Here is a 26,606-nt window from a genome sequence, read left to right as displayed (position 1 = left end):
AGCTGCAGCTAATTATTTTTTTCATTATTGATTAATCTTATTTTCTTGATCAATCCATTAATTGTTTGGTCCATAAAATGTCAGACAGTTGTGAGACATGTGGATAGTTGTTTCTCAAAGCCCAAGATAAATCTCAAATGTCTTGTTTTGTCCACAATCCAAAGAGATAGCTGGAATAAGAAAAAGAAAAAAAAGAATAAAAACAATTAATCGTTTATCAAAACAGTGAGGGGTTAATAATATTCGGCAACTAATTGCCAACTCATAGCGGCTCTACTTGAATTTAAAAAAGCTATTAATTCTGATGATGATAATGATGATGATGGGGTGATAAGCTCATGGAGAAGGTGGGTGAAGCCCACTCGGAAACCTATAGACGAATTCAAATAGTCAGTTGACAAAAAAAAGTATTTATTTTGATTATTGATCCGTCATTTTTTAAGAAAAAATGTCCACATTTGATTGCATCTTTTCAAAGGTGAATATTTTTAGGTTTATTTAGTCTTTTATGAAAGTAAACTAAATAATGTTTGGGTTTTGGCCTTTTGGTCAGGACAAAAGACATTTGAGGACTATCTTGGGCTTTGGAAGACATTTTTCACCATTTTTGCAACATTTTATAGACCAACACCAAAACCCCAAACTGAGTAAGGGCACACTGCTTCAATTACCACTTGCATATCAGATTCTTCTGTGTGAGCTTCTCCTGTGATGTAGAACTTAATTAACTTGGAGTTGAAGCATATGACATGCTCTTAATAAGGATTCAATAATAAGCAATAATGTACATGCACAGAAATACGATTAATTCACACGTGTGCAGACATATGCTTGTAAATATAAACTAATACATTACCTCTTTGATCTTTTCCTCATTCATCATATTGTAAAACATGACGTGGCCTGTGTGTATGTATTAAACCTAGAAAAACAATAATGGTAAAACAAAAACAATGTACAGTTCAGTTAAGCCTAATTGTGAAGCAGTTTAATTCAGACATTAGGTGTTTGTCATCTTTCCAGCATGTGTTGGCACAAATAATGCCAAAGACTTTTATAACAAACACGCTTTTTTGTGCATTAATCTATAAGTAACATATTGAATGGTTCAGGTTCTGGTGCACTGCCAAAACAGTGTTAAAATGCACGCTCTTTTTCATTCCCGTCTTAGATGATAGGGATTGTGATGTTTTACAGTCTGTTTTTACGAGTCACTCGCACTCAGGTAGACCCAGTCTAGTTTTTCCATTAATTTCAGTCTGTCCTGACAAATGATAAGATCCTCTCCAAACCTTTAATTCTTAAACATCTGGGGAAATTGTACATCTCTTCAAAACTAAAATGTATAGGGAGTCGAGATTAAAGGTGGCTACTCTGGCTTCAAACCTTCTGGCTGTTTTAATTGGCTGTGAGGTGAAATAAATCACATGCTCTGTTGTGAGTTGGATAAACAGGCAGAGACACACACATACTTAAACCCTTACAGGTATAGCACCCTTTACCAGAGCCCTGTTCTGTTCTGTGTATCTCTCACTATTACTGTTATGGTGGGAGCTGTGATATGACCAAAACACGGAAAACAAAGTAATGTAAGTGAACGTGTCTGTTAATATGCCCAGTTCTCTCAGTCATTATATCGACTTGTGAATGTTTGCATCTTATAGTGTGCGAGGTTGCGAGCTTGAAAGAATAAATTAAGAGAATAAAACAGGTGGGGAGGTGTTAACATCTGTAATATAGTGAGGGGATGAAAGAGAATTTAGTTTTTCTGTTGGCCACATGATAAAACCATATTGCTATCTCACTTAAGTTTAAACGAAGTTCCAGGCTCAGATGTGTAAGAGTCTTAAAAATTAAAACCATGTCTTACATTGATTTTCTCCTCTCTCTGTGTGTCTGTTCTGTCCCTAAGAGCTCCACAACAGAGACCATGAAGCGGCTACCTGTCATAGGCCAGTTTCTAGGCCGGCTTTGCTGGAACCATTATGTCACAGCTGATGGTGAGTGCATCCTTTCACTTCACAAGTGCTGGGAATCAGTGAACAACATTTTGAGGATTTGAGTAATTGAACTGTGCTCAGATTTTCAGAACTTCTGAACAAAGATGAGTGTTATTAATACTTACTACTGTGTTTTATTCTGTAAAGGGGGGCGTGACATAAAACCAGAAATCTACCACTGTCAAAGCTTAATGCTGCTTCAATTATCAAGTTTTAATTCTGATGGAGAGTGTAGTGACTCATGTATAGTATGGTGTTAATTTGTTTCCAGCTACAAGCAGAAGGCTGCTATTCCAGTGTCTGTGGGGACTGTACTCAGAGCATCCAAGCAATGCTGTGGAAGGAAAGGCCAACCAGTGGATACGGGTATGGACTGGCATTCTCTATCCCTCTTTTTCTGTTAATACAGAACCGAAAGTGCAGTGACTAATAGTGACTAATAATAAAAAATCCAAAAACTCCCTACATTTTTTAGGACATATAAAAATGCTCTGCTTGGAATTATAAATGTGTCTGATATGTTTTTTCCACAAAAAATGTTGACTTAGTTTGTCAAAAATCCTTAAAATGACATGTACTCTTTCTCCCTCATTGAGAAGTCCACAATGTATATATGTAAATATTTTTCATTTCAAAAGTTTATCTTCAATTCATTTATGAATGACTTTATCTCTGTATGTACAACCTTTTTTATGCCTCTATGCTGGTGACAGCTGTGGCTGGAGCCATTATGTTTTTGGGTTGTCTGTCCGACCCATTCTCATGAATGCAATATCTCAGGAAAGCCTTGAGAGAATTGCTTCAAATTCAGCACAAATGTCCACTTGTACTCAAGGATGATCTGATTATATTTTGATGCTCAAAAGACAAGGTCACCATGACCTCACTTCCGCTCCAATTTTGTGAAAGCGATATTTCAGGAACGCCGGAAGGGAGTTTCATGACATCTGGCACAAACGTCCACTTGGACACAAGGATGATCTGATTAGAATTTGGTGGTCAAAGGGCAAAGTCACTGTGACCTCAAAGAACATGTTTTTGGCCCTTACTCAACTCATTGTGACAAAGTTTCACACAAATGTTTCATAGGATAAAATGATGACATTTTATATCCAAAATTTCAACTTCACTGTGACATCATAATATTCTGCACTCTTCTGACTATTATTCAACACCGTCACTCAGGAACAGAGGAGAAGATTGTTACCATATTTCACATTTGGTCAGATACTAAACTGATGACACCCATCTTAGGTGCCCACCTTGAAACTGTGGCGATTGTTTAGATCTTCTTTGATGGGGGCTTGAAGATATGTGTGAAGCTTCAACAGTTTTAGAATTTGTAGCTTCTTTGCAGCAACATCCATACATGAAACTTTGTGTACTGTCACGGCTACAACGTTGTGTTCAATCAGAATAAGATTGATTGACCAAGCATGTGAACACATACAAGGAAAATACAGTTTATACCTTTTATTAAATTCCCTCAAGCTCTTCAATAAAAATATTATACGAGTCTGGACAGACATGGATGTGAACTGCAACTTGACTAGTTGGCGAAGCCATACAACCACAAGGTAGGGTTTCTAGTTTGTTTTGTAATCGGAGGATAGAAAGAGGAGGGGTGGGTTCTTTGCTCTGTTTAAAATTAGACAGCAGCAGTTGCAACAAATATTTAGAGAGAATTCATGTAAAATAAGATCAAGAACCCTATTTTGTTCAAACTTAGACATGTGCTTTGTACAACATGGATCTTGAAATGTGCTTTAGTGACTCTTTATTTATGATGTCTGATCAGATGAGGCAGCCATCCTCCAAACATGGCAAAATAATCCACATAATCCAATAAACACAGTCAATTGTGATACCACAAATGTGTCTATATTTGGTTCACAGAAATTAAACATGCACTGAATTGTAACCACAGGAAGCTTGAAAAGAACAAGACAAAATTCTTTTTAGAGAATTTAAGTTAGAGAATTAAATTTTTAAGTTTTTAGAGTATTAACTGAGAAATCAAGTTGTGAGTCCCATTCACAGCAGTCTGTGGTTATTATCATCTCTTCCACTCGCCCATCATATGCCTTTCCTCATTACTTCCAGGCCTAGTCTGTTTGTTGTTTGTATGCTAATTTGTTCTGGACCGTCTTCATGTGCAGATTGACTATCACTCTTTCAACAAACACTCTTAAAAGAATGTCTCTTTGACTGCCTTTGGGCTGCTGAACAGATTTTCTGTCTAATTTACTTTTTATAGGAGTTCTCTCGCCAGCCCTCTATGTCTCCTCTCCAGTGGGACATGGGATGATGAATGAGAAAGTTTGGGTCTCTGTTAGCTTAAGTCTTTAGTGCCCCAAACTGTAAAACATATTTTCAAAGCAAATTAAAATTGACTGTTTCACTGCCTCTTGTCACCAGAGAAGGATCGGCCTTTATGTTACAGTTAGATGGTCTTATTCACTGTGTAACTTTACTGTGTTTTCAAGGCGCGCACACAAAGGAGGGAAAGAGAACAGAGAGAAAAAAATATTCTGCAATTTTCAACTTGAGAGGGTTCACACAGATGGCTTATGATAAACAATGTGGAACCTTCACATTTTTGCCAGATTAACTGTGTGTTTGTATTCTTTTGATTAATTTCTCATCTAATAAAACATCTTGCTAATTAAAACAGTGTCTTGAAAGTAAACCTTGAATTTGCCAGATGGTCTTTGACCCACATGAGGGGAAGCGGAGTGCATGTGTCCATGGTAATGTTTGTGTCTGTGTCTTATGTGCCTTTTAATGGATGTATATGAAAATACGTGCAGATAAAAGAGGATGGGGTGTCCATTTGTATACACGTTTTGATGCACATACATTGGCATTTGTTTTTTGTTTTTATTTAAAAAAAAAATAAAGGACATGGTTTAATCTCTATGTATACATGTAAAGCCATTTTCGCCCCATTTTGAATGTGAAGGGAAAGGACTTTCTTTGGTTTGGTTAGAATTAGGTGACAAGTTGTGATCAAGGAGATTTAAGTTTAAATTATATTAGCCTATTGTAAAATTACAGATGAAGCTCCCTGAAAGTCTTTTCCTATGACTCTTACTCAAATAATAATTGCATTGATTAATATATAAAACTAGGTTGAAACTGTATTTTCAACCTAGTATAAAAGTACTTAATTTTAGCTCAGTGGTTTAAGTACAGCTTTGACTTCTTTTTTAAAGGGTTCGCAGGGTCCACTCATGCTAAAATTGCATGCATTTTATATTGTAGGGCACTAGATGAAAGTGTCCAAAAAGCACAAAGTCACAACTAACTCAACAACTCCTTCTCATTCTTCCTCTCCTCTCCTTTCTTCTCCTCCGAAGAGGCTTCCACTTCCCACAAATGATGGGAATGGCGGGAAGGATATAAAAGCCTATTTACCACAGCACAGCCTGTCTGGGGGTGCAGGGCAGATGTATGGTTTTAGGCCAGAGATGGTCCGTCTCTGTGTCTCTGCTTGTGTCTGTGTTGTGTTGGACTGCCTGTCCTGGAATGCAGAATGCAGCCTGTTTTCTGTTAGCCCCGTCTGATTTTGCTCCCCAACATCGTTTTCCTGCTGCCTCCATAATAAACCAAGGATCTGGTGCTAAGTGGCACCTAAATATCACATATGTTTGTTTCTTTTGCTACTGCCTATATTGTTAGTAGCCACATGTATTTTTCTCTTTAAGTTATGATGGTGTGCAGAGTGTTTTGCCTTTTCTCCCTCATGTCTTGGCTTTACTCCACCCTGTCTGCTTCTCCTCTCCACATCTGAGTGTTCTCACTGGGTTTGATGAATGCTGGGTACAGCCACATAGCTGCAGGCTATGTCAGATAGTCATTAGCTCAAACGGTCTGTTTCTCTACATCCTGTACTAGCAGGGGGACCACACAGTGCTGCAGTAACATAGCATGATCTTCGAGGAGATGACAGATAAGTAAAGCATGAGAGTGTAATATTAGAGGGCTGGAGGATGGATGGTTTGATAGCTTCATCTTTGATGTGAATCTTTAGTGAGTCAAAAAGGGTGAACCACAGGTAGGCCTTGGAGCCACTGTGGTTGTTTTCAAGGTTAAAAACATATTTCTGTCTCTTTACTTCCATTGGTTGTGACACTTTGTGTTGGAGATGAAAGTTTCTTTATCAAAGACACGATTATCTGTGTGTTTGTTCTTAGGTGTCATCCCTCTTTTAATGGATCTTACTGATTGAATGATCTTTTATGTTTCTTCTCTTTGACTAAGTGTTCTGTACATCAGTCAAATGTATGATGTTTGCTTCATTTTTAAAATTTAAAGCACAGTTCATGAGAGTTGGCAACTGCTGCCACTCTTAAACTGATTCAAAGATATTTCAACATGCACAACAACACTTGGCAGAAACTGAATCAAAAGAATGGGTGTTTTTTGATGCTATTAAAGGGTTGTTTACACCAGTGTTATTTGGAAAATTTGTAGTAAAACCAATATTACAAATCTTGATGATTTGAGAAATACAAACTGCTCACAACTTCTTTAATTATGTACGTTAAAATACCTCAAATTCATGTGGTCAAAGATTACACAGACTGGGAGAAGACAGCACATGAACTTAATATCTTTATGTCAGTGCACGAGGTTCAAGCTCAAATTCTTATGACTTTATGATTTATGTAGCATTATCATCCTGACTTTGTTCCACAACTTTTTCCCTCATTTCATCTTGCTTTTTTTTGTCTCTGCTGTTTTGACCATCTGAGGCTATACTTGAGACTTTCATTGGTTTTGGGAGAATTCAATCATGGCTTAGTAATTGTTAACAGGCACCCATCAAAACCAACCCAACTCTTTGCCTTGTGCATTTTTCTATATCCTCAGTTTTAATTTTAGATTTATGGAGGAGATAATTTCTATGGCAGCAACATGTCCAAGCCCCCAAAGCCAGCTCGGTTGATGGTTTCTGTGAGAGAAATATGACTTTTGACCTAAAGTATTTGCCATCCATCTATCCATTTGCCCTACATCCCATTCCTCTGGTGACCACACCCTTTTTCCCCTGTTCCAAAATGCAGCCATTGCTGTGCGTTCCAGCCTCTTTCCGCCATTCCTTCTAACCAGGCTTCCTTCCCTCTCTTCTCCCCGAGCCCCATTGTGCCTCCCTACCAAGGGTAGGATAAGTGTGATTGGTTTTGTATGTACTCAATGTGCAGGGTTTGAGGGTGCTCAGATGGTAGTGATTGGGGTTGTTTTGTGAGACTATGTGGAGGGTAAGCATCTTAGCGTGCTGCAGGACCTGGCCAAAGAAACCACACAGCTCCACCAACAGCACTGCATTGCTCCTCTGCCTGGGATTTTGGTTTTCCTCCTTCACTTTTTGTTTTTTTTCCCTCTACATTTTGTGACTCTCTCCATCTCATTCTTTGCTCATGTCTTGTTGATCCCCTTTTATCTACAGAAACATCCACACCACTAAGAGCAGACTTAGTGTTGATGTTTCTGTGTTTTTGGTTCATTGAATTTGTAAAAACAGATGTGTGCCGAAGATGTGAGGCCTTTGCTGTTTCTGTTGGATCACACTTTCCAGCTTGTACTAGTGTATAGACTTATTGTGGTTGAACACAGAGGACTGGTTCTAAATCAATTCCTAATTTAAAGTTATAGGTCTTTGGATTTTCATCACACGTCTGAGTGAATACCAATGAGGAGAACTCTTGCCAAACATTCAGTTTATTAATCATTAAACCACTGAATGCTGTGTGGTATCTTTTTATGTTTAAGAATGTTGACATTGAATACAATCTATTATATTTGTAGAGAAAAACCATCCCTTAATAACTCTTTTCATAGAAACTACCAAGAAATTGTTGACATCTAAGAAGCATTTTGTAATGTTGTGACTTACGAGCCTAGTTTTCGCTTTCTTTGTTCCTTCATTATGAACAGCTTTTTTTCTCAGGAGAATCATCTGAGTTTATTAGTCTAGCTTTATCAGTGTATGATGAGGCCCCTTCTGAAAAATGCTCGTAAAACACCAAGGCCCTCTGTAACAAAGAATGTTCATTTCTGAAGTTCCTCATATGCTGTCCATACATTCTCACTTACTGGAATGCCTTTTCTCCACTCATGTGTTTCAAATGACGCCAACAGAGTCATACTATATTCCAGTAACTAATTAGCTTTGATGTAGCATATTGTATTCAAGTCTTGTCCGCTGTAATCATCTGCTGTATATTGTGTTGCTGTCCTTCCACAGAAAGTGTTGTGTCAGCTCACCACAGAAGAAGATGATACTGCAACGCAGACATTAGTGAAACATATGGGTGTACCAACAACACAGTACCATCTCAAAGTCCTCAGAAAGGTTTTTGCTCTTCATTGCTTTTGCAAAATTCTCATCCTGCATACAGGCTGCCCGTGCTTATGCTGACATGCTGTAAATGCCAATTTTGTTATACTCTGCATTTCAGATGGTGGCACTAGTGCAAGAAAACATTGGAAAAGGCTGCAGTTTGCTGGGCGACATAAGTCAGAGGTAAAGCAAAGTAGAAACTAGCTTCAGAATTGAAAAAGTATTCCCAAAGAATATTACATTTATCATGCATCAAAGTATGAATTCCTATCTTTGCACACAGTTGATGAGAAGCTCATGACAATATAGATTTTGTCCATGCTTAACAGTAGGTGAATAACTTTTTGCAGGTGTTCATGTGACAGTATTCTGGCTGCATCAGAGGCATGTGTCCCCCTGGTTACGTGTGCTGAGGCTGCTCCTCTTATTGGTGCTTTACTTCAGCGGCCATTGATTTGTGCAAGGGCAGCTCTTAGCGAAGACTTCTTGGATGCGCTGAGCTCCGCCTATTCCAGGTAAAACAAACACAGAGGGACTCAGGATCTGCTTTCCTGTTAGCCTGTAACAGTATGTTTGCAGAACAGTTTTCTTCAAAGATGTGTCCAATCACAGCTTTTTTGAATTTTGATGTGTTTTGATGTATGATAATAAGTGCTGTAGTTTTTTCAGCAATTGCTTGTTGTTGGAGGAGCAGGCTGTTGTCTCTATGTGGTATCACAGCCTGTCCAGCCTAGAAGAAGCAGTGCTCAGTCTGCTGGAGTCTGTTCTCGCCAACACAGGGTCAACACTGCACAGGTTGGAGCAGCAACTGGCACAGTCACTGCTGGTGGGTAACGTTTGTATAATAAACTTGTAAAGAACACACTAATGCATTTCGGGACTAGACACCATGAGATGCACCAAAAATCAGTTTTTTGTCCAACAGCTGAACTCTGAAGTGGCCTTTCAGCTTAGTATCACTTTTAAGTATCAACTATTAACTATTAAATACTATTAGTATATAACTACTTAATGTTTAGATAAACTGTCTGGTTTTAAGGTTAGAGTTAGGGGCTACCGTAATGCAATCTGTGTGTGTGTGTGTGTGTGTGTGTGTGTGCGTGTGTGCGTGTGTGTGTGTGTGTGTGTGTGTGTGTGTGTGTGTGTGTGTGTGTGTGTGTGTGTGTGTGTGTGTGTGTGTGTGTGTGTGTGTGTGTAGTCTGTCAAAGGCTACTTTTGGGGACAAATTCAAGATTTCGGAACAATTAATTAGGGATGGCTGATTGTTGGGTCAGATTTTAAGGTTAGGGTTAGGTTAAGGTTATAGTAAGGGTTACAGTTAGGCAAGTACTGCATATAAACTACATAAATATAGTAATTGTATTTTTGAAGACTTTTCAAGAAAGAAGCACAAAGTGCTTTCCAGTGAAGAGTTTGAAAGAATGTTTAGAATCTTGTACCATTGAACCGTGAAGTTTTCTGCATTTTCAACTGCTGTGTATATTGGCAGCATTTGAGACTGTTGATAAATTGGTGACATATTGCTGCTGTTAAATGGGTTTGTTATGTACATAGTTTGACTCATCTGCCCTGAATTATAGTGTCTCACACCAGAAATCATTGCACACCCCATATGTGTTTTCCACTTTGAACTGTTTGGAAACTGTGAAACCAAACAGTTTGAATATTATACCCTCTCATTTTATTATCCCGTATGGAGTTTTTCATATGCATAGTTCTTGGAAACTTTCCATCACAACTGGTGGACCTTTATTGTCTGTTTTTGCCTGGCTAACTCACACCATTTGGCTTTGCTCTGCATGCATCTCACATCATTTGGCTAGCTCGAAACAGCATGTCACGTTATTTGGCTTGTGCTGCACAGCCTTTATTGTGCTGGGTAAGTACTGAACACTCTGTCACTTGCGTCTTTGGCCACTCTGCACTTCATTCAACTTAAGCTCATGCCCAATTCAAAAAGTTAAAAATTGACTTTTGATTTAATAGTTGTTGTTTAAGACAATGTCCTTTATTACTATATCAAAAAATACCAGCACTCTCTCAGTGTTCTTTTGTCTTGGCTAATGACTTGGAACATGTTTGACAAATTACTGCTGCCACTGTGAAAAGCAAGGATAACAATAAAATAACAAAATGTGTTCAAGGCAACTCCAGAAGACTGAAATTAGATGCACCAACGTCTACCTCAATCTAAACCGGTTTCTACAAAAAGCATTGTGTGAGTGGAGGCGAACTGAAAATAATCTTTTTTTTCCTCCTTTTTACCCAGCAATAAATCACCTTGTGTGCACATTCAGAAATTACATCCTATTTGTTACTGATTGCTTTGCCTTTGGTAGCTATAATGTTGAGAGAAACTAAAATTTACCTGCCATCTTACCTCACGTTAAATTAGGTTAATTTTGTCAGTTGGGTCACTCCGGTTTCCAGGGTGATGGTCCACTTGAGCTGTGTACATAACAGACTAGCAATGCACACGTTTTGAGTTTAGGGTTAGGGTTAGGGTTGCTTAAAATGTTAAGACAGATTGGAACACACTGATGTATATGTATAAATCACTAACACTGCATGTATGGGAATATGCCTGCTTGTTGATTACACTTGATTCTGTCTTGAGTTTGTAGGAGATATTAATCAGGTATGTATGCTGGAAAGAGGAGTTGTGTAAACAGCTGACTACAATTTTGTGTGTGTGTGAGTGTATCTGTGCATGAGAGACAGAGGCAATCCTTGACTGTTTAGGTCTCCTGTCATGTATCTATTTGTTTACGCTCTCATCCAGCTCTGATTGACCCCTGTTTTTATCACCTTGGTGGTTCACACGCACATGTATGCATACAAACCCTCTCACACACATCTTTAGTCGCCATGCTTTGTTTATGATATTACATCTGGCGTAGCGTGTCTGGCGTTAAGTGGGTGGAAGGCAAACGTTTAAGTTTCACTTTAGCCTTCAGGTTGTGTGGACGTCAGAGTGAGTTCCATGCGTGTGTCTGTGAATGCAATTGACATGCGTGCAAGGACAAAAAAAACAACACACAGGCGTCTAAGCCGACTGGCTCATCTCACTCTTTGCCTTTATTTCAATGTCTTGTTTAAATTGCAATCAAAATGGGAAACATGAAATTAGGCTTGCATTCCTCGTTTTGGCTTGTCCAACCCCCCTGTGATCCAGTGAGACGTAGGCCCAATAACAATAAACACTCACTTCCTGGGCCTGACTGCCAAAAACAGGATGTTTGTTGTGTGCTGTAATTGACCCTCCTTGAAGTGTTAGTGGTAAGGTATGGAGGAGGACGCTAAAAAAGCCCATCTGTTTTCACTAGGAAGAACCATGACAGTTTGCACACATGCATGCGCGCTGGCATGAAATCCACATACGCAGATGTACACTGACAGACACAAACATATGCCAACATATTGTTGATGCCCATGCAAACCATCAAACACAGACATATAAAGCCTGCTTTGTTTTGATTAATGCCATTTTTGTTGGTCTTAGAGAACAAGAAAGGAAAGAAATATATCAAAACTGAGCATGAAAGTGTTTATTTGAGGAATGTTGGAACGTTGTAATGACAATGTGTGTGAAGAAGAGTATTGTGCTCAAAACGTCAAGCTGGTGATATCCAAGCAAATTCCAGCATTGGGACCTGCAGTGTGTGGACTTTTCTTGTTTTTCAACGTTGTAATGACACCACATAAACACTGGGTGGGGCTGTTCTGTCTGACCTCACTGTGACTGTAATCAGTCTGGTACTCTGGCCCTTTTTTGTACAACCAGGTTCTAGCTTATTAGTGCATTACAGTCAGAGATGGAGCAAAGGTAGTATGAATATCATTATTTAAGATACCGTTTATTTTTGACTAGTGACACAAATAGCATCTTTTGAATATGATGTTTGATTATTTTACTATTTCTACTACTGTGTTACCCTACATGATTAAAACCTGTAATCTACACCACCCATGCTCCTCCTATAGTGAAGCATATTGTCCCTATATAAGAGTGGGGGGTGAGAGGGTGAATAATTAAGGACTAGAAGATGTATAAACAAGGAGGGGGAGACAGACATGAACAGTGCAGCTGTTAAGTGTTTGCACTGGGGCGTTTTAGAACGTGTTAAATCTAAAACACATGATGAGCGTACATTAGGCAGAGATGAGAGAGTATGTGTGGGTGTGAGGGAAGGGCTGACAGAGTGGTTAACTGGGTGGTTAATGGGGAGAGAGTGAGAACAGGGACAAACTGAGGTGCTGTAGAGGGGATTGTTTGTAGATGATGCAACAGTGACACCCAATGGTCAGCATTTGGGACAAGCGTTTGTGTTGTTACCATCATTGCTACTGTTGGGTTTTAGTATTTGTGCAGGAATTGTTTCTACAATCGTACTAAACTAGTATAATATTTATGTTTCAGCCTAAAGCCTGCGCTCAGCACTGCTCGATATTCTTGGTTGTAAATGACATCTTCAGGTGAGTGATTAGGAGTCAGATTCAGGGTGATATGACGCTCATGTGTTTATTAGCAAATTCTGTTGATGTGTTGCTATAATATTGTCTTTGTGTCTGTGTTTGTGTTTGTGTTTGACAGGTCCATCCTTAAGCAACTGGAAGGAAATGAGTGTGTTAAGTCTGTCATCCACACTTTTACCAACCGTTTCGTCAGGGAACTGTCACTGTTGCAACCTAAGGTGAGCCTCATCTTCTCAGTGGACAAACTATAGCATGGTGACACTGTGTCAAAATAGTTCTTTGCTATTTCTCCACTTCAGTTTCTTGTGATGTATTGGCTGTCATGTACAGTGATACTGAAATATCAGCAATGAGCTAATATAAGTGAATATGTCTTTCAGGCTGATTTGAAAAGCTGGAACAAGTGTTGATGTTTTGTCTTTCACAAATCTTTCAGCTTCAGTTCCTTGCAAATGAATTTAAAAATTAAAATGTAATTCATATTGATTGTTAGCAGTGTCTTTGCTTGATTTATAATTCTCAGATCCATACAGTTGTAAATCTAGGAATAGTATTCAATCCATCTCTTACATTTGAGCCACATATCAAGTATATACACAAACTGCCTATTCCACCTTTGTAAAATAGCCCAAATATGCTGCATTTTATCAAATTGAGACTCTTATATGCCTTCATAACATCTAGAATAGACTGCTGTCATGCACTTTTCTCAGGCCTAGCTAAGATAGCAACAAAAGATTATCAACTGGTCCAGAAAGCAGCTGTCAGAGTCTTCACAAAGTTCATACAAGAACTGATTTCCTCCTCCTTAACTATAAGGTGTTAAATGGACTGGCCCTTCATATGTCTCCAGCCTTATTGCTCCATATAATCCATCACGTTCTTTACATGCCCTTGGTACTGGTTACTTAATTGTTTCTCAACTCAAAAAATCTAGCACTGCACATTTCAGAGGCAAACTATGTTGATATTTTCAAATCCAGACTGAAAACCCATATTTTTTCTGTTTACTATGACCTTTCCTAATTTCAACGGCTGAGAACCCAAATCACTTGCAGTTTTTTTCCTTGAAGTATTGCTACCCCAACCCTGTTAGGGTTACATGATCTCTGTTTTAAAATCACTAACATCAACCTTGTTGTAATATTAACAATACTGTGTGTGTGTGTGTGTGTGTGTGTGAGATTCTCTGGTTGATTTTCACTTTGAATAAACTGAAGTTGAAGTTGTTGTGGAAAGACAAATGAAAATGTTTTTCTAAAACTCTGTATCTGTCAGGTGGCAGCCTTGTTTTTTAGCTGATGGAAGCCAAAATATTTAAATCTGGTGTGACTACAGACAGCAGAGACATGACAATAAGCATCTAGCTGTCCTTCTCGTTCCCTAATCTGTCACCATACACCAAATGTGGTAACATTTTTGTTGTACTGTTATTGTCTGGATGCATTTCTGATGACACACTTGATAAATTTGGTGATCAGGGAACTAAATCATATTGCTTTTTTGTAGTGAGTGGAACAAAAGGAAATAATTTCAGTCTTTTTATACCAGTGATTCTTTTCCAACATCTTTCCTGGAAATGAAAGGATGGTTAATTTTATGCTACAGGCTTTAATGCACATGCAATGAACAGTTTGCTCCCCTCTACACGCAAAATCACTTAACTTTTGATAAATCCTCCACATAATTATCACTTGGTCTCCAGCAGGGAGCTCACTGCTCACACACTGCAGTTCACATCTTTTCCTTGTAGACAATAAATGCAAATTGCTTTAAGTCCTCATTTTGCAGGTAATAACTTACTACAGATGTATCAGCTGCACTGTGTGAAAACCTCTATGAGCTGTTTCACAGATGTGTCCCTGTGCACTTTACTCTGAACTTTTTCTCAGGCTCTCTGCTGTCTTCTGTGAATAAACTTGTTGCCATCATGCATCCACATCTCCGGTGTGACAGTGGGGATTTAGTTGGCACTCGCATGCCATTACTGTGTTGTGATAAGGTCAGGAAACAGATGTGTTGCTATGTAGGAGTGATGTATTATCTGAATATAGTTGAAGTCCTTTCTACCTGTTTTAACCAATAGATGGCAGTGCTGCAGTTAATTTACAGTAGATTTTGATTTAATGGCTGCAGTCACTGCAATAAACGCTATACCTATTACACGCTACATTACACATTAGCACCTACTGTATCACGGTTACACAGCCTCCCATTCAAAATGTCATTTTTCAGGGTTTCAGAGCATAGTGATGTATGAGTTTGAGGTACGTATGATTTACATTTATGAAGCTCAGGAAAAATTGTGCTTTTTGTTGTTTCAGATGAGTATATCTTTGAAGGCCTTCTTCCCACTGTCACCTCAGAATCTGCTGGGTCCTCTCTTGACCCAACCTTCAGGTCAGTATGTACAAACATGTACACTCATTCCTGCAAGTGTGTGTGTGTGTGTCCAAAAGTGTTTCATTTGGACACAATGCACAAAACCCTGAATTGTGATAAAAGGTCCATACAGGTATTCTTTAACTTTTCCAGCAGCGGAGTGAATGGGCCCTTGTATTTTTTGCTCTCGCTAATCAATAAATTAACAACTGTGATAATTGCTTTGACATGATGTGAAACAGAATGAAGCTTATATCTCAAAGTGTCAAAGTGTCATTACTCATATGAAATCGATGCAGAAGTTTAATGAGTACCTGCTTTTTTACTAGCAGTCTTTATTGTGGACGACTGAAACCTTTCATCATCTTACACAAACACAACACGGCCTCTTAACTTGCTCATTAATAAAAATCCATATCCATATTTAATATGTATTTCCAGTGTTTATGTATGGGAATCTTTTATTATTGGACGGATGCACAGTAGGTGAGCGCAGGGGCAGAGCGGAGCTGTACTTATCAGTGTGTGGCCAGACCGGCCTCTAGGCAGAAATGATTTACATGAATGGAGCCATTTAAGGACACACTGGAGCCCCGCCAGAACTCTGAGTTAATTATTACTGTGTATGTGTGTGTGTGTTGAAGGGCTATTTTTCACTGGAGACTGAATGGAAATGATATTGTGAAAAGTTGAAGATTTGAGGTTTTATCATGATTTGTGCTCACTGCTGAAAAGTTGTAAATTAAGACTTAGCATTGCATTGTTAAAACATCGCCTGGGGTGGGGGGGAAATCAAGATGTCAAGCACTTGAAGTATTTGTTAAAGTTTGTTAGTCGGTTTGGCGAGGTTTTAGTACAAAATTTGGTTTGTGGTAGGGAAGTTATTTTTGACATAACAATGTTGCATGCAAATACAATAGCTGGAAAACAGGGAAAAGTAATTGCAAGTACTACCAGTATATTATCCAGTTCTCCTCTGAGAAGTTGTTCTGTTAGTTAGAAAAATGTCCATTAAAGTCTTTCCACATGAAAAATTGACTGTTTAAATATTCAGCAACCTGAGTAACACTGAATAGACAGTTGCCTTTGAATTGTGTGGATAGTAATTGATTGAAAAGTGCAAATATGTGCTTCAAGTAATACAGTAATCATACCTGTAAATCTGAATCTGTTCTTGCAGAGATGCCTCAGGAGTCTTGGAGACATCACCTGAACTGGCTCAGTGGCTCATTACAGAGACTGACAGAGGAGGAGGAGGAAGACGAAGACGGCAGCAGCACCAGGTTAGAGTGAGAAAAGCTTGCACAGTGAATGTTTTAATGTGTGTCTGCTTCTACCACCCCACTGAATGCTTGTGTGGTGTCCTTATTTCCATTAGCTGCTGTTGAGAGGGTGGTTAGTCAGATATTTTCCCCTTACATCACAGCAGAGAGTTCCTGGTGCACTGTGTGGCTCCCCCAAGCACTCATTAGAGGCAATTAGCTTGGGGAAGAGAGACCTGTGGAGAAAACAAGTGTTGGAGAGCCCAATATGAGTGAGGAAAATAATGCAGAAGAACAAAGGAGAACGTGGACGGAGAAAAAAAGGACATCATATTAGATGGAAATAGAGCAAAGCTGAAAAGAGAGTTGCTTTGGTTGGACAGATTTAGAGAGAAAGAGGATAGGAGATGCGGATAAAAAGCATAAAACAGTCGATGTCCTAGAGACGGAGACGGCTGAGTTGATAGCCCCCAGCTGCGGTTTTTAACAGTCCCCATTATCCCCACCACCACTCCATTTTGAATCTCCGTGCAAAATTCCCAAAACATCGTTCCGAGCCAGCGGTGGGAAAGTAGTGTGTTGTGTTGCTCCGAGCAAAGATGCAGCTGCCAGGGCCCTGCAAGAAGGGTGCTGCTGTTCATATTTAGGAGCCAAGGGGAAACAGGGGAGATAAGGAGGGGAGCTCTAATGATGGTATTAGGGAAATCTGAGAGAGATCCTTATCCCTCTTCCAACTTCAAGTTATAGTCTTGCTGTTGCAGCTGCTTATTTCTGTTTCACTCTGTTGCAGCTCTTTGTCTGAATATCTACAGATTTGCCTGCTTATTTACATTTTACAGCACTACATGATGATTTTGCCGTGTCCCATTTTCTGGGCCCTGCCATCTCTCTTGATCAAACTGTGAATCAGATTTGTGTAAATGCTTAGTCTGTTTGATCAGCCCATCAATGGGGGAGGGACTAATATCACTGGCTGCCACTGCTGGAGTTGCAGCACATTAATAAAGCTCTTATGATGTAAATAGCTTGTTATTAGAGGGTGTGTGTGTGGTGCACTCTAATCGTTTTCTGAAAACAGTAGTTATGTGAATTTGTCCAAATGTATTAAAATTCTTCCTCCGTCTCTTCCTAATGGCCAAGTTTTTTTTCAACTGGTTGAACAGCAACCTGACAATTATCAGGTCTGCTTTACAACAGTGGTTTGAGTGGGATTTGGAGAAGAACAGTGTTGTACACATTCATACACATACCTTAGAAAAACTGAAGCCAAGCTACTTTGAAAGTAAACCACCCAAATTATTGTAGGTTATTCCCAGATAAACCTGCCCATTACACTGTTAGCCTTACAGAATCATGAAGGTCTAGTGTACTGCTTTTTTATTATGTAACCCACTGATTTTTATGAATGAAATTGAATAAAATAACTAGTTAAAAGAGACAATTATGAAGTTTAGAATGATAGAGTTTTTCTTAGAGGTCAGACAGCAAGTGCTCATATAATTAAGTTCTGTGGTTCACTTCTGCTGCAGCACCACCACAGAAAAACCTTTAATTTCCCAAGATGCCCACTGGAGCTCAGTGTTCAGGCAGCCCTTTCACCATTAGTGTTGAGTACTGCTTGTTTTTCTGTCCTGCAGGGGTCACCACAAAGTGTTTGAGGCCTGGTTCCTGCTGGTTCAGTGTGCCCACTGGATGCAGGCGACGGCCCAGCTGCTGGTGACTGCAAGGCCAGAGGACTGTGACCCCCTGCTGAGGCTGCTGACCTTCTACCACCATCCCACCAACAGGGGGCACCACAGGGCTCAACAGCTGGTAAGACTTCTAAAAAAGAAAAATAAGAAAAGATAATTTCAGTGTTTTTTGCCATGCAGCTAGCATGGTGGTCAGTTGGTCCACCGCTTTAGTCTAAACTGAATAACTATTTGATGGTTTGTGATGGCATTTGGTAATTTGGTGCAGATGCCTTGATGATGGTCTTTGAAGCCTTAACTTTTTATGTAGCACCATCATGATATAAGTACATAATTGTGACAAACTTAACATGCTGTTAGCAATTAGCACAGCTTCACAGAGCTGCTATTGTGGCTGTAGACTTATTCTTACTATTTTGTTACAATTTCATTTGGAAAACTAATTTGAAATTAAAACTGCAAGCAGTGTCGAAGGGCCCTCGCACCCCCCGGCTTTCCCCCCAACTGTAACGCGCGCCGTACGTGCACGTTGGTGCGTGCGGCAGTGGCAAGGCTGTCGAAACTGGCATGTAGATGTCTTTGTTCCTGTGCCTTTAAGTGAACATTGTGTGATGGGGTTAATGTCTCCACTAGATGGCAAACTAAGACCATAAATGAGTCTGGGTGACTTCTCAGCATAAAAGGAATGTGGGTGAAGGGCCAAAAAAGCATCAAGATTGAGCATTTTTGCCTGGATGGCCGACTTCCTGTTGGACTTAGGCTATGGGTCCAAGAGGCTTTTTTGTGCGTCTGGACATGATACATGTGTTTACCGAATTTTGTTTGTCTACGTCAATCTGGATCGAGGGGCTTGATTTTTTAAATTTTTTAGGGGGCGCTATTAATCCATTTTGCGTCGGCCATTTCCACAATCCTTAAAATATCAAATTTTTCGCAGGATCGGACATGATTGCAAGTTTTGGTGAGTTTTGGGGCATGTTTAGGCTGTCAAAAAGGCGTAAAACTATAATAATAATAAAAATCATCCAGATTGAACATTTTAGCCTGGATGGCCGACTTCCTGTTGGACTTAGGGTATGGGTCCAAGAGGCTTTTTTGTGCGTCTGGACATGATACATAGGCCTTGTCGATTTCATTTCTCTATGTCCATGTGGAAGGCGGGGCTTAAACTTTGAAATCTTCCAGGGGGCGCTGTGGAGTCATCTTCTCACTTAAAAATCCCAAACTTTGTCAGTAGTCAAAATGTGTGACTGTTGAAGTATGTGTACAATTTGGTGAGTGCAGGAGTTTGTGAAAATGTACAAAATGGATAAAGGCATTAGGGGGCGCTATTGAGCTGTTGTGCCACGCCCAGGTGCAGTTATGGTCTCAAATTAAAGTGCTCCTGAGTGTGAACCTATGTGGGCAGTTTGGTGATTCTGTGAAGACGGGAAAGTCCTCTAAACACAGTGGGAAAATCGGAAAATTGACGCAGGAAATGCACAATAACCGACTTCCTGTTAGAGCGAAAATTTTGAAAAAATTAATTTGGGGGTTTACCCATGAGTGCTATGAGTCCTGTAAGTTTCACGAAGATCAGACAAAGTTTTTGGTCACATGACCTGCTTTTAGGGGGCGCTATCGAGTCCCCTTACCACACTTGTGTCCAATCACGTTAAATTAAATAAATTTTCACCAGATGTGACACGTGTGCAGAATTTCATGAGTTTTCATGCATGTTCAGGCCACCAAAAATGCGATTCATTACGCGGCATAAGAACGTGAAAAATAATGAAGTATAATAATAAGAATCTTGGCAAAAGCAATAGGTTCCTCACTGACTGGTCAGTGCTCGGGCCCTAATTATTTTTGAAACATAGAAATGAAAGTCTTGTTGCTATTGTTGCATTAGCAACACCGCTGTAGCCAAACAGTAAAGAACAATATTATTGAGGCTCTGAGGTTTGTTGATGTGACTGGAGAAGGAGTGTGGATATAATCTCAGCTAGTCTGTCTACAGTATATCATAACTCAACAACATAATGTAGATGGAGTATTACTTGCTCTTGGCTGGTGTGTCGCCACTGAAAGCTACACAACAAAAACAAAGAAAGAAGAAAAACACATTAAAAAATAAATTATGGATGACCCCTATCTGAGAGAGAGAGAGAGAGAGAAAGAGAGATAGTGAGAGAGACAGAGAGAGACAGTGGTGAAGAGAGAGAGAAATCCAAATGAGGGAGGGGAGCGAGGTGAAAAGGGTGATGTAGTATTGATTTCTCAGTGAGTGTCAGTGAGTTTCATCTCTTTGTCTCCTGTTTGTCCGCCTCCTCTCATAACCCTGGGAGACTCGCTGTCGGCGCTGCCATAACTCCTATTACGATCTTGTTCTCTTCGCGTGAGGTTGTGTTTCTCCATCATTTGTGAATTATTGATTTGTATTTTATTTTCAGGAAAAACACTATAAACGGTGTTTCTTGATTTTTTTTATCTATGGTCCATAGATAAAAATCTGTCTCCTAACCATACATTTACATTAATTTTGTCTCCAGGTACGTGCCAAAGATGCATGGGACCACCTCTGCCCCCTTTTCTCAGTATTAGCTTGTCCTCCTCCCATTGACCACCTACAGTCACTGGTCGCCCTTCTGTCACCAAACCCTCAGCAGCCATCACTAGCTCCATTATCAGTCCTTGACCTCTTGGTCAACTTTGCTGTTTTCTCCCAAAAATCGCTGAGTGGATCAACAGAGATTTTGCAGACGGTGAGGAAATAATCAGATTTTCTTCCCCCGGTAAATCAGACAAATTTATGTCCCACATGTTCCACAATAAGATGGTCATGCACAATAACTCATTGCACATGTTGTTTTACTACAAAAGAATGAAAAAAAGAAAATCAGTGAATAAATGATGAATGGATGAGTTAAAAGAAAAAGGTTGAGATTTATAGCCACTTGTTGACCTGGGAAACAACAGTTGATGAAACAATCACAAGATGTCTGAAATATACATGAGAGATTCTGTCAAAGTGAAAGGAAAACCAAAGTTTATGTACTGCTCTAAAATGCTAAATTCATATGAATGTAACGTGTAATGTACAACAATATTGACAATTTTGTTTTATTGTAGGCTCTGTATCAATGGCATTACATATCACCCAGACTTGGTTTCTTAGAAGCAATCATGGGTTTTTAACTGTATTTTTCATTCCTTGTACACCACAGTAAGATTTTTGGATGTCAATTAGATTGTGGATACATCATGAAATACTCAAATATGATATTAGAGTCAGTTTCTGAAAGTTTAATTTCAAGTACGTGCTTTACTGTAGTTTCTGGAAAGATCTATTGAGCTGTTTTGTTTATCCCATTTTTTTATGTCAGTTTTCCATTTTCAAAGCTGGATGCAATCTTTCTGTCCTTGTGTGTCAGTCCAGGTGGTGGATCGGACTGGTCTGGTCAGTGAAGCAGTGTGTGTTCTCGGCTCACTGGAGCTCAGACTGAACGGAGGAAGCTGCTTATCAAGCGACTCTAACAGAGTTCATCTCAGGATCAAGGCGCTTCAAAACACACTTACACATATGTATGCAGCACAGAGCCCTGCTGAGAAACAAGCACACACTCACCCACTCTAAAGCAGGTGAGACCGCATACCCACGCACACATGCGCATAACCTCGCAGCAGTGAGTTCATCCTCAGCTCAGCGTTTTTTTGATTTTTTTTGTTGTTTAGCACATGTTTTCAGAATGACAAATTGCCCCGCTTTTGTGTAGATATGCTGCTGTACAATGACAGGAGCGTGTCAAAACAGCACAGCGAGGACAGATTATATGGAGAGGCTACAATTATACGCACGCACACACACACACACACACGACACAACTACAAGGCCCACAAGGACACTTCAGCAGTGACAGATCACACTGCAAAGAAGCAGCAGCTCGCACATCGTGTCAAAGTCCTCCCACTCATATAATTGTCTCACAGTGCAAATCCTTCACGCTACACATGCTGACTGGAAGACATTTAGGTTTGGAGGAAAAGAAAACCAAATGCAAATTGTATAATTATAATCTGTGAAAAAATCTGTTTATATGAAAAAGATTCCAACAATACTGAATATATGACAGTCTGCACAATGAAATGTAATGTCATGTAATGTTCATTTGAATGTAAATGTTCTGTTCTTTCATTATTTATAAAGGTGAAGAATGACTCTCTTTATGTTTGATCCATCATTTTTAGCACAGACATTAATAATTACCACGGCCATATGAATGTTCGCTGCTTCTATCAGACTTTGCAATGATGTGCTATGACACGTCATGACTATTTTTGATGTCAAAGCAACATTTTACATCATTTAGGATCACTGATATTTTTTTTGAAGTTATTTATTCCAGATGTTCCTGCTTTGTTTTTCACTTTTTAAAGTGAAAACTGGAATAAATACGAGGTCATTTTCATGTATTATAATTCCGGATCATGGACGTTACTGCTTCAGCAATTCCTGATGGACAGGTGGACTCATGTTGCATGTTTTACAGGAGGCAGACGTGTGACAGGATGGTCCGTAAGGGTGGATATCTTCTTGCGTTACAGTCATTTCACAAAATACATAATTAGACATAATTCCTAAACCAGTTTTCTGCATTGATTTTGTCGAGAAGAAAATGTAATCTACCTTAACTTTATTATTTGTACAGTTTAATTCAATAATACAGATATCCTTATTATATTATATGATTATGATTTGTTTGCTTATTTGCATGTAAAATCAGCGTGAAAGGCATTAGGCACTAGCTGATCAGGCTGTTCAGGCTCGACTCTTCTTGGCTGCAGCGTCTGTGGTTCAAACCCCTCACTTGACCCGTGTTTCCTGTCTCTCACTGCACATTTAACTGTCAAATTATGGCAAAAATGCCAAAGCAGTAATCTTAAAACAGAAAGAAAGTCATGAAACAATTTTAAGAAACACATTTTTTATTTGAATGAAACCACATTCAAAAGTTGAATCTCTGAGAAAAACAAATTGCCATTATTATTGGCACAGTGGTTACATGACTATCAAGTATAGAAATACCCTGAGAGTTGTCGGTTGTTTATTTTCCAGTGTCGTTACAGGCAGGAGTGAAGTAATCTGTTATGTATAAAAACATGACTAACCTTAAAGTATTTCCAGTCTAAACTCTTTAGAACCGAATCATGGCTTCAGACTAAACAGACATGAACTCATACGCAGACGTGTGCAGCTCACACACATTCATACATACACAGAAACTAACAAGCACAGAAGTTCAGGTTTTTAAACATGAATAAAGGTGTCTTTATCCATGAAATGTTTCCCATTACCTATCATTCATATTTAAACAAGTGAAACAGTGTAGCATTTGTTTAATGTCTGATCAGAGCAGTAATTTAGTCAACATTGTATTTTACCAGGAACAGCTTGTATTGTTAGTACTTCACATACACCAGCAATTTCTTTACTTCAATGAGCAGAACTGCTGTGCTCTAAACATAGCCAGTTGGCCTCGGCTGTAGAGTAAGGGCGCAGCCTTCTGGTGTTCACACTGCTGAGCGTCCCCTCTCCTACCGAGGAAGAGGAGGTGAGTGCTGGACCTTGGTATGCTCCATGTGCCAAACTCCTGTTATCTCCGTCTGTAGTTAGCAACCTGGAAGACAAAGACATGAGTAGATTGGAGCGTTACAGAACATTTGTTAGATGCCTACAATTTTCTCGCTGAACTGTTATCTACCTGATTTGAAGACAAACAATGAACACTGTGTATTCTATACCCACAAATAATTCAGTTTAGATGTTGCGACACTTGATGTTTGAGGTCGATACCAATATTGGAAAGGTTAAAAACAAACAAACGCATGACATAACAGGTAATATATGTTTATTACACAAAAATATAGCAAAAAAACATTTTTGATGAGGAATGTATTTATTTAAGATTTGTAACCAAGATTTAGTGGATCTTCTAGATCCCTCTAGTGGACAAACTATGTAATGATGACAGTATTTCTAAAGTACTGCTTGCATATTTTTTAGCATTTCTTGATATTAATCAGCTGATTTATGTGTTAATAAGTATGTATTAAAGGCTGCAACTAAGAATTATTTTCACTATAAATAATTTATTTAATTTATTCTATCTATAAATTGTTGAAAAAAAGAAGAAGCAATTAACCAAAAAATTACATCTTCAAATAGCTAGTTTTGCGCATCCAACAATTCAAAACCTTAAAAGATTAAAGTTGTAGTCAGCAAATCCTCACGTATGACAAGTATGAAGGAAAGAAAATGAAGTATTTTGGCTCTCTAATTATATATTTTTAAAAAAATAATTAGATTAGATTAGTATATTAAGCAGATTAAGATGTATCTGTGATAGGCCAATATTGTCTGATAAAATGGGCATAGCAGATTTATCAGCAAGTCTCAACAAAGACGTCTCAGATCCAAAAACCCTTAAAAATGAATATGCACGATGGAGCAGCAGCTGTTCTTTGCAATCTGTTGAAGGGAAGTTGGGACCAGTGCCTCAGCAGAGTTGGTGGTTGGTGGTGAATGGACTGGACTCCTGTTCCTGCTGAACTGAGCCAGTGGTTCTGTAGGACTGATAATCAGCTCAGTAGGCACAGGAAACCAAGCCCAAATCTCTGTCTTTCTCATGAAGTGCCGGCTCACTTTGAACCTTATTCCTTTCTATTATTGCAGTGTCTGCAGTGAAGCAAAAAGTAATGCTAACTCAGGCTGCATGTCAGGCGGCTTTCTGCTTCTCCAAGCCCTCAAGAAACCACACTAGGTTCATTTAAACAGCAAAGATTGTTGGATTGCACTTGATGGTGAGAGATGCAGTTGACAGGGTAGAAACCTCATCACTGCAGTGTTAGCAACACCACTGCTGGATGGTAGAAGCTATCCAAAATGACAATGACGATACATATTTGACATTAAAGGACTATTTTAAAAAGAAGTCCAATCATAAAAATCGAGTTGTAAATCGATCAATATCACATTCCACTGTGAAGATCTGCATGCACATTGCCTCACTTAAAATGTAAAAGTTGCAAACATATACTTTGAAATAGAATCTAACCCCCGCAGGAGCTCCACAAAATATACAACATTGAAGAGATAATCAGTCAAGTTTAGTTGCATGAAGAAAATAGGCTGTGGGTGGCGTGGGCCTAATAAGTTTATTTTCGGTGTCTTTATACAATGTTGCTTTGTCCTTTGATGTGCAGAGCGCCATTTCCCTCCCATTAGGGTGTAATAAATCACCTTTTAGATATGGGCTCTGATGGCAATTCCTCTCTTTTACAGGCCTTTGATGGTCATTACTCTTTTAACAGGCCCTAAATATAGGTCTAAAAATGGCAGGCTCCACATGGCCCTCATTTCTAATTCACACAGCTGTCCTCGTTTAGTCGCCATTTTGTCGTTGTGAATATATAGAGCGCTATAATACCTCCTCACGGCTCAGATTCTGCCTGCCAAAAAAAGACTGACCAGTTTTAAAATGCATTTTCAACCATCTGTCACGGTTTTGATTAGGGAGAAATCGCTCCAGAACAGTATAGCTTTGCATTACAATTAGCTGGTAAAAGTGGACTCTGAAATGCCTCCAGTATAATATGTAGCTAAAGTTATGCAGTGAGTTACTGTGGGTCAGTGTTTTATACTTTCACACATCAGTAATACGTTGCATATATTTCAGCTGCAGTTACTGACAGATTGGGTGTTGCTGATGAGTATCGTTAGCAGGACTTTTGAAAATACTTTTTGTTTGGTAGGAAGATGCAAATGAAAGTTTTTGTATAACAGTTCCAATACAAATCTATCTACACTGGACAGAATGAGATTTATTGATCATTGTGTTGGCAGACGGTGCACAGAAAATAGAACATTTCACAATATACCTGCTGATACTGCTAACAAACTTAGTCTTGCAAGCAGATACCTTCAGTTTGCATTGTGATTTGTGTTCAAGCTTATCTTGACTAATTTGGGAAACTTCTCTCGGCACACTCTGTCATGCTTGAAACAAAGCGTGTGTTGTAACCCAACTGAGAATTCCTGTTTTTCTTGTTATCAGTGGGTGTTTTACAGGATCACAGCCTTTTGTTTCTCCTATCTTGAGGCAAAACAATGGAAGCTAAAACCATGCAGTAAATCCACTGTAGAAAACACTAAATTGTCCCAATAAAATGAAACTGACCCTAAATGATGGAAAGCTCCAAAATGGTTGCAAGATTTCCATCTTTGACGCCTGAGTCTTGTTTTCCCTCACAGTGTGGAAATGCGCTCTGTGAGAATCCATCTGCTTTATGGATGTCTGTATCTTGGCTTCCTGAGGCTGAGATTAGATCACAAATCAATACATATCAGCCAGGGATGCACAGATGGCACTTTTCACTGCCAAACTGATTTGAAGTTTTAAACCTGAAGCAA

At 39.1% G+C, this 26,606-nt stretch overlaps 2 protein-coding genes across 3 annotated transcripts in view; one reads left to right on the top strand and one right to left on the bottom strand.

The window, feature by feature from the left end:
- Window positions 1-22,507, top strand: part of fancc (FA complementation group C) — a 28,293-nt gene extending 5,786 nt beyond the window's left edge. The window contains exons 3-15 of the mRNA XM_062417609.1: window positions 1,913-2,000; window positions 2,272-2,366; window positions 8,251-8,358; window positions 8,465-8,529; window positions 8,697-8,861; window positions 9,016-9,172; window positions 12,767-12,822; window positions 12,941-13,040; window positions 15,147-15,222; window positions 16,385-16,487; window positions 18,104-18,278; window positions 20,689-20,901; window positions 21,576-22,507. Coding sequence (XP_062273593.1) covers window positions 1,913-2,000; window positions 2,272-2,366; window positions 8,251-8,358; window positions 8,465-8,529; window positions 8,697-8,861; window positions 9,016-9,172; window positions 12,767-12,822; window positions 12,941-13,040; window positions 15,147-15,222; window positions 16,385-16,487; window positions 18,104-18,278; window positions 20,689-20,901; window positions 21,576-21,773 — 1,599 coding nt within the window. The 3' untranslated portion in view covers window positions 21,774-22,507. The remainder of the gene's footprint in view (window positions 1-1,912; window positions 2,001-2,271; window positions 2,367-8,250; window positions 8,359-8,464; window positions 8,530-8,696; window positions 8,862-9,015; window positions 9,173-12,766; window positions 12,823-12,940; window positions 13,041-15,146; window positions 15,223-16,384; window positions 16,488-18,103; window positions 18,279-20,688; window positions 20,902-21,575) is intronic.
- Window positions 22,508-23,161: 654 nt separating this feature from the next.
- Window positions 23,162-26,606, bottom strand: part of aopep (aminopeptidase O (putative)) — a 79,766-nt gene continuing 76,321 nt past the window's right edge. For both annotated transcript variants that reach the window (XM_062417836.1, XM_062417835.1), the window contains exon 18: window positions 23,162-23,814. The gene's annotated coding sequence lies outside the window, so the exon portion shown is untranslated. The remainder of the gene's footprint in view (window positions 23,815-26,606) is intronic.

Source organism: Scomber scombrus, chromosome 4, assembly GCF_963691925.1.
Source record: "Scomber scombrus chromosome 4, fScoSco1.1, whole genome shotgun sequence".
Lineage (NCBI taxonomy): Eukaryota > Metazoa > Chordata > Actinopteri > Scombriformes > Scombridae > Scomber > Scomber scombrus.
This window is presented reverse-complemented; position numbering and strand designations above follow the sequence as displayed.